Source organism: Vulpes vulpes, chromosome 7, assembly GCF_048418805.1.
Source record: "Vulpes vulpes isolate BD-2025 chromosome 7, VulVul3, whole genome shotgun sequence".
Taxonomy (NCBI): Eukaryota; Metazoa; Chordata; class Mammalia; order Carnivora; family Canidae; genus Vulpes; species Vulpes vulpes.
This window is the reverse complement of record NC_132786.1, coordinates 25184942-25205445: the sequence shown is the minus strand read 5'-3', so window position 1 is coordinate 25205445 and position 20504 is coordinate 25184942. Positions and strand designations below refer to the sequence as shown.

The following is a 20504-nucleotide window of genomic DNA, read 5'->3' as shown; positions in this document are numbered from 1 at the left end:
CAGACTTCAGAGCCAGCTTTTAGATAATTTGCCCAAGAAAGTTGTTAAACCAGAAACAACAAAGTCAAGGAGTGTTCTTACAGAGTTGTCATACTGTGTCCAGTTTTCTTTGTATTATATTTATTATTTTATTTTATTTTATTTGAGAGAGAGACACCGGGATAGTGAGAGAGCACCAGCGGGGAGAGGGAGAGGCAGGAACACCCCCACCACCGTGAGCACGCTTGCTCGCTCGCTCTCTCAAATAATGAATCCATAAATCTTTAAATAACTAGATCATTCTTCGTAAAGTGAAATGCCCTGACAGCCCGTTACATCAGTTATTCTTTTACTAAACTGTCCTATTATCACAAATATTTAGACCATCCTTTGCATTTAATTATGCAGTAACAGCCAGTAGGATGATAGTCCATTTTCTAGCTTGTAAATGGATAGGAAATTTTCCAAAAGAGTATAGGACAGAATATATGACACGAAGTGAGTTAACAAGTCAGCATTTATTTGGATAAAACAAGACTAGTCTAGGAGCCACATATAATCAGTACACTTGGAATTTATGTACCCAGAAGGTTATGAAAGGCAAATGTGACTTTTCCGTAAACAAGACATGGATGCATGACAGTAAGGGATCAGTGGCCACAGGTGTGATGACGCTGCTGTGGCTTCACCGGGGTGCGTGCCTTCCTGGGGTGGTGCAGGGAGGGCCACTCACCAGGGTCCCTGCCAAGCCCAGTGGATGCTCATCTTCCGATGCATTCAGTGAGTGCCTCCTGTATGCTGGAGTGTGGAGAACAGTGTGGGTCCTGCCCTGTGGGTGCACAGTGACCCATGCCAGGCCCTCACCCACCATCAGGGGCTCTAATCAATGAGCCTGCGGGACCCAGGGCACTCTGGGGGGGGCCGCTCTCGGCCGCCAGGGACGCCCAGGCAGCTGAGCCTTGCTGGGCCTGTGAGGGCAACGGGGGCTCAGGCCCCCAACCCACCCCAGAAGGGGTGCAGCCAGGCTGAGGACTGGCTGAAGGGGGTGGCCATCCACCCACAAGGTTTAAAAGGAGAAGGAAGAGGGAAGACATTTATAGCCAATCTCTGGTCAGTTAGGAGTGAAATTTTGGGTGCGAGGTGGGGGTTCGTGCTTTCCTCCCCCCATGTACCCAGGAGGCTTCAGCAGGGGACACTTCACCTCTGCACCCTCAGGGCTTCCCCAGAGCTCATGTCCATGCAGGCAGGTGTGGAGCAGAGAGGACAAGTGAGCGCCGCGAGGTCCCAGTTGCTACTGCTTTTCCTTCCAGGGTTCAAACACATCCATAGCCACGTTTCCCTGGTTCAACATTAGAGATGCTACAGCGTAAAAGCATGAAGAGGAAGGGAAGTTTCTGTGGCCTCCTGGTGAATCACCACCCCACCCTCTTTCTTGGAATCCAGACTCAAGACTCATCTGCGGGTTCCCCCTGGGCCGGTGTGCCCGGGATGCCTGTGAAATAAATGCTACTGGCGTCAGCACCAAGCTGATGATCTGACCAGTGGCCTCCTTCTCTTTAGATTATTTTCCCAGTTCTGAATATGATGATTAAATGACAAATCTTGTGTTTTCTTATGAGGCAGAGACTATTTCTGGAAGGATAACCAGGAAACTGGTAACAGTGGTTCCCACTGAATTTGAACAATGTGATATTTCTTACTTGCTCAATACAAAATAATTTTTAAAAATATTTTACTTATTCTTAAGAGACACAGAGAGAGGCAAAGACACAGGCAGAGGGAGAAGCAGGCTCCCTGTGGAGAGCCCGAAGCTGGACTCGATTCCAGGACCCCAGACTTGATCTTCAGCTGACCCGGGGTCAGCTGAAGGCAGGTTCTCAACTTCTGAGGCACCCAGGCATCCCTACAAAATATTTTTTTTTAATAAACCTGAATTTTATCTTCAGCCTCAGTTTATATTGCCTTGCCATGGGGTCCAATGTTAATCCTCCACCTCTTCTCATTACCACATGGTAAGGTTCTCAAAAGACAGATCACTCCAAAACTCATTCATTCATTTATTCTGAAAACATTTTCTTTAGGCAACTAAAATGGGGCGGGGGGGGGGGGGGGGCGGCGCGGAGCCTGGCTGCTCAAGCAAAGCATGAGATCCTTAGTCTTGGGGTGGTAAGTTTAAGCCCATGTGGGGCACAGAGCCTACTTGACAAAAACACACAGAAGCAAGGCTGCCAGACTCACTGCAAGGCTCTAGGGCTGAGTAGGCTGTGGTGTTGACACAGGGGCACAGACAGGGCTGTGTATGTGTGGGGTGCTCCAAGGGCTCAGGACAGATGGGAAGTGTCAAGGGTTTCCAGGAGGCCTGGCTTCATCCATGAGGAAAGGTCCACTGTGTGTGTGAGGGAGCCAACTCCGGTCACCGCCTGTCCCATCCCAGGTCATACCGATGGTAGTGAGGGGCACAGCTCAGTGCCCAGATGGTGTGGGTCCAGACCCCCACCCCAAAGTGTCTGCTGCTTCTTCAGGAGGCAGAGCCACCAGAAAGAGGTAATGGGGTGCTGTGAGATGGAGCGGAGATGGGGCAAGGCTTCCGTGGCTGGGAGGGGCAGCTGGATTTCAGGTGTGGCTATCGGCAGGTTGACCGAGGGGTGGGCAGTGAGGGGGGGGGGCTCCACAGCTCCCAGATGGCAGGTGGTGCCCGAGACAGGGCAACAGCATCAGGAAGGAGCCCAGGGTGCCCGGGGCTGGGAGGAGATGCTGCTCTGCGGTGGGAGTGGTGGGCCAAGGGGTTGGTGCTGGGGTGACATGGGGGCGGGGGGTGCACAGAACTTCCCAGGCTATCATCGGGCCCTTCCCTTTGCCTTGTGGCCACCAAATTCCCCACAGACCAGTACCCTGCCCCAAAGCCCAAAATTTTATATTGCTCAGTGCAATGATAATAGTTTTGATTCATTTATTCTTTTAATAAAGTACGTGATTAAAATTTGACTTTTTTAATAGATTTATTTATTTATTCATGAGAGACACAGACAGAGAGGCAGAGACACAGGCAGAGGGAGAAGCAGGCTCCCTGCAGGGAGCCCAATGCGGGGATTCTATCCTGCATCCCAGGATCACGACCTGAGCCGAAGGCAGGCGCCCAACTGCTGAGCCGCCCAGGCGTCCCTGCTTGACTATTTTTATTTTCCCTGGAGTGGCAGCTGGAGGTCTGCAGCTATGTCTGTGGCTCGCGTGGTACTTCCACCCGGCACCCCTGGGCCAGGACAGCCGCGGCCACTCGGCCTCGCGGCGGCTGCAGTCGGGACAGCAGCATCCCCTCTGGATCCTTCAAGCATGAGGGAGCCACGTCCTCGTGTGGGACCAGCAACGGTGGCAGCAGGGTGGGCTGGGCGCGGGGGCCCAGCTCCGGAGAATTCGGATGGCACTTCACATTTGTGATCATGGGGCCACCTTAAAGTCAATCTTTATTATCACGTTGAGATGGCAATCAGTTCGGCTGTGTAAACCAATGATAAAACATCGAGACTTCAGACCGAAGAGGCCAGACCTGCGCAGAAGCGGAGGGGTGTGGCCGGCGGCGGGGCGGGGCCAGGAGCGGGGGGGCGTGGCCAGGAGCGGGGGCGTGGCCGAGGGCGTGGCCGCGGCTCCACCCGGGCACGCCGGCCAGCCGCCCCACCCAGGCACGCTCGGCTCTCGCGAGAGCGGCGCGCGATGACGCGCGGGCCGGCAGAGCGCGTCCGCGGCGCGGGCGGGCGGGTTTGAATCTGGTCGGAGCGCGGGAAACGGTGGCCGTCCTGCACGAGGTGAGCGCCGCGGTGCCGGCGGGCGAAGGGCCCGGGCCCGGGGCGGGGGGCGGGGGGCGGGACGCGGCCGGAGCCCGGCGGGGGGGTGGTCCGCGTGGGCCGTGGCCCGAGCCCGCGGCTGGCTGGCGGCTGTGAGGCGGCCCCGGGCTGAGGGGAGAGGACCGTGGACCGGCCTCGGGGAGGACCGCCCCGCCCGCGCCCCCCGCCCCCCGCCCCCCCCCTCAGCTCAGTCCCCAGCTCTGACCCCGGAGCCCCGCTTCGGGACCCTGTCCGCACGCGTCTGTGAGGACCCGAGCAGGAACGGCCGGCTCGGGGGGCGGTCGGGGGCGTTGACCCGCGGTGACCTCGGCGCACGCCCGCCCCCGCGAGCCGAGCCCCCCGCGGTGGACGTGGCTGCTCCCCGCCAGCGCGGCGTCCCGCGGGAGCCCCGAGGGCACAGCTGGCGGGGAGGGGCGGTGTCCCGGAGAGCGGGCCAGAGTGTGGGGTTAGTCATCACCGCCGGGGCGGGTCCTCCCCGCCGCGGGGCCGACGGACAGGCAGCTCGCAGCTCGCGGAGACCGGGTGCCGTGCCGTGACCACGGGGCGTAACTGTTCCCGCCGGTGCCGCTTGCAGCCCCTGCCCCCGGGGGCTCCTGCCCAGTCTTGCAGACGGAGCGCTGCCAGCGGCTGTGAGTGCAGCAGAGCATCCCCCGGGGCCCCGGGCGGGGGCTGCACACAGGCCCCCCAGCGGGTGGGTGGAGCACGGCGGAGCACGGCGGAGCACCGGGGAGCACCTGCCGCACCTGCCCTGCCAACAAGCTCCCTGGTGGCCGCGCCGCTGTGGCGGTGATGGTCTTGTCAGAGGATGGCGGCCTTCAGGATCTAGCAGCGGAGGTCAGCCTCTCCCTTTGTGTTTTTTCTTTTTTCCTGTTAGTACCTTCTTTCATTGACTCTAACACTTTGTGTTCCTGTTCTGATGGGATCAGCCTCCTTTTTCTGAGCTGACTCAGACCCGCCTGAGCATCTTGGTAAGGAAAGGAGAGAAGGTGAGCCTCCTAGAGCCTTCGTTGGTCACGTCGTTAGTAATGTTATGCTGATACCATCCTTGCTTGATAAAGTAATAGTTATTTTTTAGATACGGTAATGTTTGTGTCATAATATTGTTAGAAGCCGTTTACCGTAGATGTTACGGGATCTTTTTTTTTTTTTTTTTTAAATTTTGGATGTTAGTACCAAATTACATCTTATAGGAAAAGTTATATTTGCAAATTCAAGTTTCAGTATGACTGTTTTCTGCTAGGGTTACAGAGTAAATGCCACATGAAAAACAGTTTCATCTGTCATGGAAAAGCGAGAGACATTTGTACAAGCAGTGTCTAAGGAGCTGATTGGAGAGTTTTTGCAGTTTGTTCAACTTGATGTAAGTTTTAAGTTTAGTTTTCTTATGATTTGGTTGTTTACATCCACAAATGAAATATAATCCTCTCAGTGAATCCTTAGGGACCAAAGTCTATTTAAAAAAAAAAAAAAGAACTATACTCAAATACACCTGCTGATGGGCAGCGATGCACACACTGTATTTCCTGCTTCTTTTAAGAGACTTGTAAGAATGCTAAGTGATGTAGCACAAGGTGCTTCTATTTACGTAAATATTTATTGATCTCTTGCTTTGTGCATGGCATGAGGAAGACAACTTTTTTGGTCCTCAGGTTATTTACAATGTTGTGGTAGATCCAGGTGTGTAAGTGTAGCAGAGTAACAAGGCTAAGCTGGGGCAAGGATACGGGAGGGGGCCCACATTCAGCCACGGACTGCTTCCTGTCCCAGTGGAAAGGGTATGGAAGCTGTGATTAAAGAGTAAACAAGTCAGCCAGTCAAAGAGGGATGTGGGGAAGGACCTCTCCAAGTAGAGGAGATAACTTTAAAGACCAGAGAAGATACACTGTGTTTGAGCTTGAAGATATTTGGTAGGGCTAGGGCATAGAAATGCCAGGTCAGGCAGAAGAGGCAGGGGCTGAGATTTGGATTATGACAGCCCTTCTTTACCATGTTATCCTGAGAGGAATGGGGGCTTGTATACACATAGGTGGAAGATGGCAGCAAGAGCCTGGAGAGTAGTGAAGAGGCTGTGCCCTGCACAATGGTGGTTGCATTAGGAGATGTGGGTGCCTTTGCAAGCTGTCAGGTTGCAAGGTGGTGGTGCTCTTGACTGGATGTAGGCCACGGTGGATGCCAGGTTCTGACTTGTGGTGCCTTTCAGTGGGAAGAAGGCAGGTTTTAGAGGACGATAGGCTCCATTTGGGACATTGTGGATGACTGCCAGGGGGATATGCACACGATGACCAGTAGGTGGATCAGTAGCTGTACCTAAAGCCCAAGAAAGAGGCCTGCATAGAGACAGATTTGGGTGTCCTCAGCGACACTTGGAAGCTTCAGTCATGGGAATGCAACGGGACCATCTGTAGTGTAAGAAGAGAAGCCTAGGACAGAACCCTGAGGAACCCCAACAGTAAAGGTATCAATTCTAAAACACTTGTGACTTTGGGTCAGAAGATGCATATGTCACTTGTCTTGCTCATGCAGTGAAAATTAAGTTAGTAGTAATTAAAAAAAAAAAGTAGTAATTAAGTGGAGAGAAACCTAGTAGAAAATTTGTTGCTAGCAACATTTATGAAGTTTTTTTTTTTCTTCTTTTTTAAGAGATTTTATTTATTTATTCATGGGAGACACAAAGAGAAGCAGAGACACAGGCAGAGAGAGAAGCAGGCTCCCTGTGGGGAGCCCGACGCAGGACTCTATCCCAGGATCCTGGGGTCACAACCTGAGCCAAAGGCAGACGCTCAACCACTGAGCCATCCAGGCATCCTGGAATTATTTTTAAGAGGGAAATGAATTATGATATGATTTCATATTGTAAAATAGTACCTGTACCTGTAAACAAAAATAGTCAGTACAAACTCACAGGCAGCACATCTCAGAAGTGTCTGTTGAGAGCACACTATTTAGATGTTATATAAACACTTGTTTTAGTAGGAGTGTAGATGATATGTGTTCTGTTATGTGTGCCATACACGTGTGTTTTAAAGTTTACAAGATTATTGTTGCAAACTTTTGTCATAGTATTAACTACTATCACAAACTAAATTGATGATGATGAAGCTAGTTAATATTAATTTAAAATCAAAAGGCCAAAATAGCAACATCTGGGTAGCACAGTCCCTACAGGATCAGGCTGATGTTGTAGTGACAGGGCGCCCTTTGATTTCCTTGTCCGCAGCTACCCCTGGTCACATGCCCTAGTGCCTTGGACTGTTGCTCAGCAGCACATATCTCAGGAGGATGCTGAGTTAGTCATTGTATTCATAGTCATTCCTTTTAGCTTATGAGTAGCAAGCCTTATTAACACTTAATTATTTAGTATCTTAATCACCGTGTAGCTATTAGTTAAACACGAAAATGAGAAGATGTAGGATTATGCATCACTTGTTTTCTTCGAGTTGAATGATATGAAATGCCATTCTGTAGGTCAGAATAGTTGAGTGTAGGCAGCTGTTTGGTGGCATATCCTTCGGTTTGCTCTTCTTTGATGATTTGGTTAAATTCATTTTATGCGTTTTGACAGGAGCTGCATAAGTGGTGTTTTGTCTTCCTCAGTGGAGGCACATGATGTCCATTTGTCCTGTTATTGCTGAGGTTAGTTTTAATCAGTCACTTAGGTTGGGGTATACCAGATTTCTGCACTGTCAAGCTGCTGTTTCCACCTTCATAATTAATAAGTGATCTTAATTGGGGAAGTAAGTTGAGATTAGGTAAATACCCTGCTCTTCATCAGACTTGTACCTACTGGTTTTAGTATCAATTGATGATTCTTGCCTGAAACATTTATTACTATAATGGCTATTATAGTATATAGTATAGAAAATTGTGATTTTCTAACCCCATATTCCTTCCATATTTATTCATTGGTGATCTATAGCATGCTGATGCTGTTTGTTATTTATTTATTTATTATCAGTTTCGTTGCACTGGTTATTGATTGGGTTATAATCCGTTACGGTCACTTGTTTGGTGCTCACGTTGGCTGCACGCAGTCCCTTTAAGATGAATGCTCTACCCCTTTGGTAATGGTTTCTATTTGCTGTATCAGAGAGTAAGCTCATCAGCTCAGAGTGAGAAGAAATGGTTGGCTCGGAGGTTTTAGGGATAGTTGAGAGGATCTGATATAATCTCACTGGTTAAAAGAAGAGAATGATGTCTAGAGATGAGTAAGAGGGGGTGTTGAGGGTCCAAGTTGGGTTAGAGATCAGCAACTTCAAGTATACTCAGTTGGCTTGGCTGTGTTGTTGTTATTGTACAGCTCCAACATACTTTGTGCCCTGATGATAGGCCTGGAGTGGTGGATGTCTGGATGGATTGATTTTAGAGAGGATATTTCTAAGTGGGTAAAGTTTTAAACTCCAAAGACTAGGTTACTAGGGCTGAATATGTAGATGAGAAACCTGCTACTTTCTTATTTTACTTTTTGAATTTACTTATTACACTGAGTGAGAGTGTGTACACACAAGTGAGGAGAGGGACAGAGGGAGAGAGAGAAGCAGGCTCCACGGGGCTCCATCCCAGAAACCTGGGATCACACCCTGAGCCAAAGGCAGATGCTTCATTTACTGAGCCACCCAGGTGCCCTGGCATCTGCTACTTTCTGTCTCATAATTCCTGTACTTTTCCACTTAGGAAAAGTATTTCAAAACTACAGCTCAACTCTTGAAATGATCATTAGCTTAGCACTTAATGAATGCACTTAATTTAGCAAAACTTCCTTTTGATGCCATTATAAAGGGGATAGAACTAATTTTTGTAATTGAAATATAACAATTGCTATTTATTTTGCAGAAAGATGCTTCTGACCCTTTCAGCCTAAATGAATTACTAGATGAATTATCAAGGAAACAGAAAGAAGAGCTATGGCAAAGGCTCAAGAATTTATTAACGGGTGTATTGTTAGAAAGCCCTGTGGCTGAGTGGCAGACGTTGGAAGTCCAGGGTGAAGACATTATGGAAACAGAGCATGAATCAAAAATGGTAGTAGTAATTTTTCAAATAGAAAACCTGTTACCTTTAATTTGTTAAAAAAAAAAAATATATTGTATGTAATTGAATTTTAAGTGATGAAAAAAAGCTAGAATTTAAGAAAGAATATTAGGAGTATGTTTATTATAGTTTTACTTTAAACAATCCTGCCCATTATTAATCTGCTATTCAATGTTGCTGTTCTCTTTGGACAACTGACCTGTATTCAAATTTAATTTACTTTTTTGAATAAGCTAGAAGTGTGGGTTAATTTTTATAAAGTTAGTAACATTCACATTTCTTTTGAAAATTCTATTTTAAGTTGATTTTAAGTCACTTGAATTTGAATTTTTTTCATTTGTAGAAAAACAGCATAGAAATAATTCATGCAATTACATGTGTGGTTCTTGCTTCTGTATCTGTAATAAATGAAAGTGAGAACTATGAAGACTTACTGGAATGTGCAGTGATGTTGAATGGTGAGTTGCATTTGTGATATCGTGGCATGTTTAGAGGTGGGCATCTACTGGTTCTCTGTGGAAGGAGCCAGTCTTCATGTAGAAGCAGATGTATTAAGGTGTAACTTTACTTTTAAGCTCTTTTACTTCAGCTAGAAAAAGAGCAAAGAAGTATTCTTTTTTTTTTTTTAAGTTTTTTTTTTTATTCATAAGTGACACAGAGAGAGGGGCAGAGACACAGGCAGAAGGAGAAGAAGGCTCCCTGCGGGGAGCCTGATGTGGGACTCAATCCAAAGACCCCGGGGTCACGCCCTGATCTGAAGGCAGATGCTCAACCCTTGAGCCACTCAGGTGTCCCAAGAAGTATTATTTTAAGGGCTATCCTGATGCACTGATTTAGAATGTAAATTACTGAAGAACTGACTGCTGTTCCCAGATTTTCCAGTACGTCTTTTTTGACCTATGGGAACAGTGGTAAGAGCTTATTAAGGAAAAATGGTCAGATTATAAATTCCTCAGTTGGTGATTACTGCCAGAAAGTTTCAGTTTAACCAAGCATTTGTGACGCTGCATCATTTTTTAAATATGTTATGAAAGTGACCTGAGAAATAGTTGTTGACAATTAGGGAAACTTTACTGTTAAAATTTGTATCATGGTGCTTTTCAGATTTTAATTAAACTGTGAAACTGTAGTTTCTAATTTAGGAGGAACACTAAGAATTAATGAGAATATCTAATTATAAAATACAGAAAACTATTTTACAGATATAAAAGATGCACAAATGATTTTAAGTAATGAGAAGAAAAATCACCTAAGTGTCCTCACTTTCACATTGTAATTAATTCTGTTTGACACACTTTCCCATCAGACTTTTCATTCTTAGTGCTAACACTTAGATGTATGTAGATGTTTTATTCAGAATTCTTGCATTGAAATACAATGTCTGATTAAGATGTTAGCCCTAATCAGTATATAAATAGTTCCCAGTGTTTTGTGAATGTAACCATAGTTTATTTTCAGTCTCCAAATAACTTTTATAAAATGATTAGTGCTGATATTGTAGTTGTTTCTTTTTTCTTTTTCTTTTTTTTTTTTTTATTTATTTATGATAGTCACAGAGAGAGAGAGGCAGAGACACAGGCAGAGGAAGAAGCAGGCTCCATGCACCGGGAGTCCGATGTGGGATTTGATCCCGGGTCTCCAGGATCGCGCCCTGGGCCAAAGGCAGGCGCCAAACCGCTGCGCCACCCAGGGATCCCTAGTTTCTAACTTCCCATTAATTCAGGAATTTAACGTGTATGTAATGGCATTCAGATATCTATGGGTTATAATTATGAACATATTATTAGTATTTTCATTTCATTCTTGAGCTTTTCAATTAATAAAAGCACTGCAGTTTTTGTATTCATTTTAATAATTCTTTTTTTTTTTCATTTTAATAATTCTTTTTTTTTTTTTTAATTTTTAAAATTTTTTTTTTTATTTATTTATGATAGTCACACACAGAGAGAGAGAGAGAGAGAGAGAGAGGCAGAGACACAGGCAGAGGGAGAAGCAGGGTCCATGCACCAGGAGCCTGACGTGGGATTCGATCCCGGGTCTCCAGGATCGCGCCCTGGGCCAAAGGCAGGCGCCAAACCGCTGCGCCACCCAGGGATCCCCATTTTAATAATTCTTTTACTGTTTTTCGCCAGTGAGCCAGAATTTGAGGCCAACTTATGAAGGACAGTTGTAGTGGGTTACTGGTCACCTGACCTGGGTTTGGTGTTGAGTATTACCTGTGGGTGTTGTAGTGGGTGGGTAGTGTGAATACCTGCCTCTCTTAAACAAGGGGTTTGGACAGTGTGACCCTTCTGAGTCTTACAGTACTAAAATTCTGTATTCTATTGGATCTGCTTTTATAACAGTAGTTAACAGTTTTTTAAAAGTTATTATCATTTGTATTCTATAAATAATGTATATAAATTTCTGGCAAGTTAGATGTAAACTAATGTTTGCTTAGCAAACCTTTGTGAGTCATGGTACTTTACACTATTGACTCTGAGCTAATATTAGTTTATAGTAATTTACTAATTGAGCATTTACTGTGCTCTGTTTTAGGTATTTTATATGCATTACCTGAATCTGAAAGAAAGCTGCAGAGTTCCATTCAGGATTTGTGTGTCATGTGGTGGGAGAAAGGTCTGCTTGCCAAGGAAGATATGGGAAAGACTGCTTTTATCATGCTGTTAAGGAAGAGCCTGGAGACTAAAACAGTATGTTTACTTTTTAAAATAGTGCATGTGTTTATACCAGTTATGAATTATGTTCACTCATAAGTGGCCTGACTGCAGTTGCTTCCCGGGTTAGGGTCTTTTTTAAGATGTTTGGGGGAGGGCAGCAGGCAATGGCTCCACATTGCAGTTTCATGCAGGCTTTCTCCTCTACCTTCCAGGGTGTGTTGTCCTTGCCCTCTCTCACCACTTCATGGTAGCAAGGCGGCTGCTCCACCTCCACTTTGTTGTGTGAGTTCCAGGCTGGAGGAAGAGGCAGGGAAGCAGCAAGGGCCAGAACTCAGAAGTTCTTAACCTGTAGCCACATCTATCTGCTGCAGATGGGATTTTGAAGGGTTACATTGCCACTGTTAGCAAAAGTGGATATTTTTAGTAGCGAAGAAGGGATGAGATAAGTAGGAATGGCTGCCCATGTTAGTGTGGTCCTCTGAGACTGCATAGGATTGGATGTGTGTGGTGAAGGGTGATGGGGCAGGAGTGGTAGAGAAAGTCCTTGGGCCCACGTGGAGTACATCCACACTTGTAGGATGGGGGTCGTGTCAGACTAAAGCCTAGACCTAAAGTTTTAGAGAGCAGGTTTGAGGATTGGATTTAACTTGGTGCATTTCTCAGCCGTTCATCTTTGGTGTGCAGTTAAGATATCCAGAAAGAGAACTGTTTCTGTCCCCTGATCAAGAGAACAACAGATATTTAATGTTCATCTTAGAAAATTGGACAAGTGAAGAAGGGAAAATGAGGAAAATGAAATCCTCTGTAATTCCACTATCTAAGGAATTTCCATTTTAGGGATATTTAGGAATTTCTCTTCCTCTTTCTTCCCCTCATACCTTTACTTTCTTATGACAGATTCTTAGAAATGAGATTCATGGTTAGTGGGTTTGACCTTGATACTCATTGCCAATTTCATAGCAAGCTTGCACTTCATCACACTCCCACTATCTGGGTCTGTCTCACCACGACCTCCAAGGAGCCGCCAGTTTGATGACAGAAAAGACTGTCTACTCCCACAGTTTGTCATAGGATTGTCATTGTTGGTTTATCTTTTTAAAAACTGTTTTTAAAAAATCATTTTTCCTGTCTTTCTGTTTAGCTATTTATTTATTTATTTATTTTCTGTTTAGCTTTTAAATCAGGACTTAATGTCTCTAGTGTTTTACACCTGTGTGGTAGCGTGTGGGCGCCACCAGCAGCACAGGGCTATTTAAGTTTCACTTGTAGTGAGGAAAACTAAACACCAGGTCCCTCATCGTATTAGGCACACTTCTGTGCTCTGTAGCCTAACAGGGCTGGTGGCTGCTGCACTCGGCATTGCAGAAACCAGATAGTGCTGCCTATTGGTGCTTCTCTTTGCTTTTGCCATGGTTTTTTCCTTTTTGATGAATAATCTAGAGTTGTAATTATTTATTACATAAAGTGTTTTTATTGTAAATTTGAAATGTGACCTTAATTGTTTATTAAAAAACTAACATTTTTCTTTATGTCATTCCTAGGGCACAGACATATGTCGGCTTTGGCGTATTCATCAGGCTTTATATTGCTTTGATTATGATTTAGAGGAAAGTAAAGAAATTAAAGATATGCTACTTGAGTGTTTCATAAGTGTTAAATATATCAAGAAAGAGGAGGTAACCAGGTTTTTCTCTTTTGGTGTTTTTGTGAACTGCTTTTTAATGGTTGTTTTTTCTCTGGGTTCATGTAGTTGCTCTTGTACCACAGTCAGTGTTCTAATGAAAGAGTCAGCTTAGCTCTCAAGAGTTGTTATATTTTTACCACATAGTAGTATTATGCATACATTTTATAAATTGTTGCTTATTTCATCATTAAGTCAGATGGTAATAGGTGGCTGTGAATCCTAGGGGAGCTGGGATTACACTTTAAATTAAGAATGATCGGGGATCCCTGGGTGGCTGAGCAGTTTAGTGCCTACCTTCGGCCCAGGATGTGATCCTGGGGTCCCAGGATCATGTGCCACATCGGGCTTCCTGCATGGAGCCTGCTTCTCCCTCTGCCTGTGTCTCTGTCTCTCTCTCTCTCTGTATCTCTCATGAATAAATAAATAAAATCTTAAAAAAAAAAAAAAGATTGGAAGATGGGCTAGATGAGTGATGGGCATTAAAGAGGGTACTTGCAATGAGCACTGGATGTTGTGTTTAAGTGATGAATCAGACCAGAAACCAATATTGCATGGTATGTTCACTAACAAATTTTTTTCTTAAAGATTTTATTTATTCATGAGGGAGAGAGAGAAAGAGAGAGGCAGAGACACAGGCAGAAGGAGAAGCAGGCTCCATGTAGGCAGCCCGACTTGGGGACTCGATCCCGGGACTCCAGGATCATGCCCTGGGCCTAAGCCAGGCACTATACCGCTGAGCCACCCAGGGATCTCCTCACTAACAAAATTTTAAAAATAAGGTTGAGAAAGCACTTCCCAGTGGATTGAACCTGACGCTCTGCCCTAATCCTGGCTAACTGGCATATACTCAGAACCATCATCACATAATATTCTCAGATTTCTTTTTTTCTGCCATCCAGTCAATCCAAAGAGCAGCTTCTGGCCACTGCTGCATGGTCCGTTTTGGTGGTCATTCCCACATGAGGCTACTGAGCATGTGGACTGTGGCCAGCAAATTATAAGCTTCATGGATTCAAAATTTATTATGAAAAAGAATGTAAAATAGCTCATTAGCTATTTTTATATACTTATTACATATTTAAATGGAAACAATTTGGCTATGTTGGCTTAGGTAAATATATTATTAAAATTAATTGAATCTTTTTTCCTTTTATTACTGTGGCTATTAGAAAATTAAAAATTGGGGATCCCTGGGTGGCTCAGCACTCTGGCGCCTGCCTTTGGCCCAGGGCGCGATCTTGGAGTCCCGGCATCAAGTCCCATGTTGGGCTCCCAGCGTGGAGCCTGCTTCTCCCTCTGCCTGTGTCTCTGCTTCTCTCTCTCTCTCTATCATGAATAAATAAATAAGTAAATCTTAAAAAAAAAAAAGAAAATTAAAAATTATGGAGTGGCTTGTATAGTTCTCTTGAACAGTTCTGACTTGTTATCTTAGGATTCGGATGTAGTCCTTTACTGAATGTGGACTATATTCCCATGCTAGAAGTGCAAAGAAGAATGTTTATATTACAGAAAATAGCCTTTGTTTGGTCATTGCCTCATACATACATGAGGCAAAAGGAGGAAGTCGCCACTCCTCCCTGAAGTAGGTGAGAAAGACTTCTTGGATTTGAGGTCCATAAATGAAGGTCCTACAGCTAGTCAGGAGCAAAGACATGGTTTGACCTTGCTTTGCTTACTCGAGCATACCCTCTCCAGCTAGAGAGGTTAAAAGGGCCATATGTGGTCACTGATCATACTGACCAGATCCCTGTCAGTTCACCTACTAGATGGTGGCCTTAATGAGACTACTTTGAACCTTTTGTTTCCTTCTGTAAAATAGGAAGCACAGTGGTTCTTTGTCACGGTTCCAGAGGGACAAAGTGCTGTGCATACATGCCTAGAGCCATTAGCATAGCGCCTGGCAGGTTCTGAGCACGTGGGAGGTATTCCAACTGCTCATTGCTGTTACCAACTCATCGTCGTTGGTAAAGATGCCTCAGGCCTGTGCCCTCAGCATCTCCAGGACTGTGATAGAGTGTGAGGCTCAGAGCCAAGCAGCAGAGGGGGCCAGACAAGTCAGTTCCACTTACAGTGACTTGTACATAGTGGGTGCTGACCTGCATGTCAGCCTGTGTGTGTGTGGAGGTGCAATTGGTAGTACAGGCATAAACGTATGTCTCTTTTAACACTCCCCTTTTTTTTTTTTAAATTGATGTCTTTTGAATTTATGATATCTAAACTTAGTTTCCTAATGAGTCCTTACTTTGGTTAGTTCATTCTGGATAAATGACAAATATCTTGTGCTATCATGGCAAGTACTTATAGTAAATACTTTTTAAGTATTTAAAAAGTATTACCCATGCCTTTGCAAGCATGGGTGCCCTGCTATTTATATCAAAGTGTGTTGCATTTCTATGGGATTCCAGAGACAGTACTGGTGGACTGGTAAGCAGTAAAGAGGTGAGGGTATTGTTTGCAGGAAAAGTTTTAGATATATTTTATGTGCTGTGTAGAGTGTAAGTATCGTATTACTGCTTTTTAGGGCCATGTGTCATCTAGTAGTATGCATATAAACTAACACGGGGACTGTGTGTATTTGAAAATTCTAGTTTGGCAGATACTAAGCCTCTTCACAAGTCCTCACTTTTCTCATTTATAAAAGATGAAATGAAGGATTCTTTGATTTTAGCCAATGTAGACAGAGCCAGAATGAAATGTTTGTGGAGCATTTACAAATTGAGCTACTGAGCAGCATGGCACATGTCTGTGCAGTCCTGTGGCTGAGCACAGAAGGAGGTCAGTGCTGGACCCTCCAGAGGGGAGATCCTTTTGCCGTGGCCCTGCTCCTGAGCTCTATCCCTCCGACACCCCCACTGAGGCCCTGAGTTGTAGTTATATATGCTTCCTTCACTGAGAATAACAGACTTTTCTGTTACTAACATCCAAGGAATTGTTTCCTTTTTAGTTATCTGAACTTTTTATTTGGTTGCAACATTGTATCTTATTTTTCTTTATAGGGAAGAAGATTTCTTAGTTCACTCTTCATTTGGAATGTAAATTTTATTAAAATGATCCACGAGACCATTAGAAACCAGTTACAGGGGTTACAAAAGTAAGTATTGAGGGCAATTGGTATTTTGTGTTGTCTTGATGATTTTAGAATATGCTATTTGACCTGACTTTTAAAGTTATATTAATTGGGACAGCTGGGTAGCTCAGCGGTTGAGCGTCTGCCTTCCGCCCAGGGTGTGATCTTGGAGTCCCGGGATGAAGTCCCACATCCAGCTCCCTGCATGGAGCCTGCTTCTCTCTCTCTGCCTGTGTCTCTGCCTCTCTCTGTGTCTCTCATGAATAAATAAAATCTTAAAAAAAAAAATAGTTATATTAATGTATTGGAAGCTTTAAAAATTATCTCTTAGATTATATTATTTGTGATGTACTGTTTTTACTATGTGTTGTTTTTAACTACATATTATGTATTATTGTATCACTGTATAGTTTTTTCCCCGCTGTAGGAAGTCATTTTCAGTAATGACATTTAAGTTAAGATTTTAACTCGTGGTTGTTCTTTAAATAGTCAAAATATTTACCAGTTAAATCTTAGTCTCAGTTGCAGTATGGACATGGACACGGAATAAATTCCATGTCACAAGTACTTCTGATACCATTTTTTTTTTAAAGGTTTTATTTATTCATTCATAAGAGAGAGACAGAGACACAGGCAGAGGGAGAAGCAGGCCCCATGCAGAGAGCCAGACGTGGGACTTGATTCTGGGTCTCCAGGATCACACCCTGGGCCGAGGGCAGGCGCTAAACTACTGAGCCACCCAGGGATCCCCTTCTGATACCATTTGAATGTAATGTCTACTTTCCTGTTTACTGTGGACTGAGCTATGTGGTTGGGTGGGAAGAGTCCTGCAGGCAAATAGTCTAGGGATGCATGCACAAGTCGGAGCTCTCAGCCTCTTGGAACCTCACAGCAGTTGGAGCTGTCACGGTGAATGTTTGAATGTTTTCTGTTTGCCAGGTGTAGAGTTCAGTGCGTAATCTGCTCTGCAGCTGAGTACTTAGTGTGCATTTTCAAATGGAATCCTTCAACTGTTGAGGTGGGCTTGGTTGCTGAGTTCCCTCTGTCAGGCAGCTAGCTTTGGTTAAGTACTGAGCTGAGATTTGACTCTGACTCTATGACAGAGCTCCTGCTGTTTGCTAGAATGCTTTCTCCTCCTGTTTCCCTACTGGCAGAATATTGGGGTTGAACTAAGAGATACCCAATGTGGGGCTCAAACTCATGACCTCGAGATCCAGGAGTCCCTGGCTCTGTCAGAAAAACAAAATAAATAATAAACTTAAAAAAAAAAAAGTGTAGTGGTTTGAACATGCATTAACTTTCTTTTCTTTCCCATAGAAATTTGATGGTATACATTGCAGAAATTTATTTCAGAGCTTGGAAAAAGGCCTCAGGAAACATATTGGAGGTATTTTCTTTTCATTTTATTAAATGTTAACATTCATTTTTGTTGTATTCTAGTAAATAATAAGTTGTCATGGATAGTCATTTAATATCTGTGTTGATGCTCTTTGTCAAAATAAAGTCAGATAATGAGACTCCATGGGATGGAGATTTCATTCCCATTCCCACAAATGTTCATGCTCAGTCTGAGACCCAGGATTCCTGCCACTCATTGAGATGTGTGGTTTGAGAGAAATCAAGACTTGCCCCATATCATTTTGGTAGGTTTATTAGATCTGTAATGTCCACCCACCTGTAGCTGCCATGCACGGGGAATGTGCCTAGTCTGAGTTGAGACGTGCTATAAGTGTAAGAAACACACCAGATTCTGAAGACATAGTGGGGGAAGAAGAATGTAAAATATCTCAGAATGTTTTAAAAATACTGCTTGCATGTTGAAATGATAGTGTTTGGCTATATTGGGCTGAACAAAATATATTACTAAAATAATTTTGCTTGTCTCTTTGTTTTTAATATTGCTATGAGAAAGTTTTTATTTATGATTTTATTTACTTGACACACACAGAGAGAGAGCACAGGCAGGGTGAGCTGCAGGCAGAATCAGACTCCCCACTGAGCAGGGAGCCTGAGGTGGGGCTCCATCCCAGGACCCTGCGATCATGACCTGAACTGAAGGCAGATGTCTAAATGACAGAACCTACGAGGCACCCCACCACTAGAAAATTTAAAATTGAGTTTGTGGTTAGGGTTCTGTTTCTGTTGGGCTTTTTTGCTCTGGAACCTCAAACTGCCTCTTTCAGTTACATTATTGTTGAGAAATTAAAGACATTTGTTTTGAATTTTGGCTAACCTTGAATGACTGTGGAATATCTGCATTATGAAGATGTGGCTGTGTAATTCACAATCACAGTAAGGCTCAAAGGCTCTTTTGGAAAAATATCAGCATACTTTTTGTCAATATCCTTTGTGTTTTTCTTATACGAGGCTGTCAAACATGTTTTCTTTCTGAGAGTAAAATTTTTAAACTAAGTCAGAGAGGGGAGCAGGCCCTGAGCTGGTGGGTTGGGGAGAGCTTTACTGATCTCTGGAGCTTCCTTCTGTCCACTCTGCTCCTGTGCAGCTTAAACTTGGTTTATCACTGACTTCTGCTTCTAGAAGAGAAAATGATCTCTCATATCCACTGCTGACAGCATCTACAGTCATTTTGCAGTGTAAAAGTTTTTGGAGGAAGGGACAAAACCAGGACATTGCTATACATTTTTGCAGTTTTATTATTCATGACATTTGTTCATAGGAAAGAATATTGGTCCCCCTTTTCTCTAATAGTGGATTTATTTGTTTGTTTACTTAAAGATTTTAGTTACTTATTCATGAGAGGAGAGGCAGAGACACAGGCAGAGGAGAATCAGGCTCTCTGCAGGGAGCCTGATGCAGGGCTGGATCTTGGAACTCCAGATCATGCCCTGAGCCAAAGGCTCAACTGCTGAGCCAACCACGTGTTCCTCCAATAGTGGTTTTAAAAATAAATGTTGGGCAGCCCGGGTGGCTCAGCGGTTTAGTGCTGCCTTCAGCCCAGGGCGTGATCCTGGAGTCTTGGGATCGAGTCCCGCATTGGGCTCCCTACATGGAGCCTGCTTCTCCCTCTGCCTGTGTCTCTGCCTCCCTCCCTCTCTCTCTTTCTCTGTCTCTCATGTGTAAATAAATAAAATCTTAAAAAAAAAAAAAAATGTTTGTAGGGGTGCCTGGCTGGCTCTGTTGGTGGAATGTGCAACTCTTGATTTCTAGTTGTGGGTTTGAGTCCTGTATTGGGTGTAAAGATCACTAAAAATAAATAAATCCCAATTTAAAAAAAAAGTGTTAATAGTTGCACACATAATTGATTCAATCTGTACTGAATTTTAGTACAGTTCTGTACTTCTCAGGCTCGGCTTCCCTCTTCCTCCCTCCCTTCCAGTTTTTCAAGCAAGTTCCAAATAGGACATCTGATATCTATGTGCTTTAGTATGCATCTCTAAGGAATAGGGTTATGTACGGCCTTTAACATACTTAACAAAATTAACAGTTTCCGGGTATTTTTTAAAACATTTAAATTTCTCTGCTTTGTTTCAAAAATGTCTTTTTTTTTTTTTTTTAATTAATTTTTATTGGTGTTCAATTTACCAACATACAAAAAAACACCCAGTGCTCATCCCGTCAAGTGTCCACCTCAGTGCCCGTCACCCATTCCCCTCCAACACCCGCCCTCCTCCCCCTCCACCATCCCTAGTTCGTTTCCCCGAGTTAGGAGTCTTTATGTTCTGTCTCCCTTCCTGATATTTCCCAACATTTCTTCTCCCTTCCTTTATATTCCCTTTCACTATTATTCATATTCCCCAAATGAATGAGAACATACACTGTTTGTCCTTCTCCGATTGACTTATTTCACTCAGCATAATACCCTCCAGTTCCATCCACGTTGAAGCAAATGGTGGGTATTTGTCGTTTCTAATGGCTGAGTAATATTCCATTGTATACATAAACCACATCTTCTTTATACGTTTAATGCAATCCCTATCAAAATACCATGGACTTTCTTCAGAGAGTTAGAACAAATTATTTTAAGATTTGTGTGGAATCAGAAAAGACCCCGAATAGCCAGGGGAATTTTAAAAAAGAAAACCATAGCTGGGGGCATCACAATGCCAGATTTCAGGTTGTACTACAAAGCTGTGGTCATCAAAAATGTCTTTTTATAGTTTTTTAGGGAAACAGGATCCAATAAGTCTATGGCATTTCCTTGTTATGTCATTTAAATCTCTCAGAGCATTCCTCCCTCTCTCCTTTTCTGTTTTTAAAACCTGTGCCCTGCATGAATATGTTGAAGA

The 20504-nt window shown here is 44.0% G+C and overlaps 1 protein-coding gene across 5 annotated transcripts in view; it reads left to right on the top strand.

The window, feature by feature from the left end:
- Positions 1 to 3654: 3654 nt before the first annotated feature.
- NCAPG2 (non-SMC condensin II complex subunit G2) overlaps positions 3655 to 20504 on the top strand; it is a 65382-nt gene continuing 48532 nt past the window's right edge. The window contains exons 1-9 of one of the 5 annotated variants that reach the window (XM_025993729.2): positions 3655 to 3779; positions 4693 to 4804; positions 5059 to 5178; positions 8649 to 8837; positions 9190 to 9304; positions 11385 to 11539; positions 13048 to 13182; positions 16187 to 16281; positions 17575 to 17644. In XM_025993729.2, the coding sequence (XP_025849514.1) occupies positions 5101 to 5178; positions 8649 to 8837; positions 9190 to 9304; positions 11385 to 11539; positions 13048 to 13182; positions 16187 to 16281; positions 17575 to 17644 (837 nt within the window). In that variant the 5' untranslated portion in view covers positions 3655 to 3779; positions 4693 to 4804; positions 5059 to 5100. Of the gene's footprint in view, positions 3780 to 4309; positions 4653 to 4692; positions 4805 to 5058; positions 5179 to 8648; positions 8838 to 9189; positions 9305 to 11384; positions 11540 to 13047; positions 13183 to 16186; positions 16282 to 17574; positions 17645 to 20504 lie in introns of those variants that run through there. The other 4 variants (XM_072763284.1, XM_072763287.1, XM_072763285.1 and 1 more) reach the window with 4 other exon arrangements.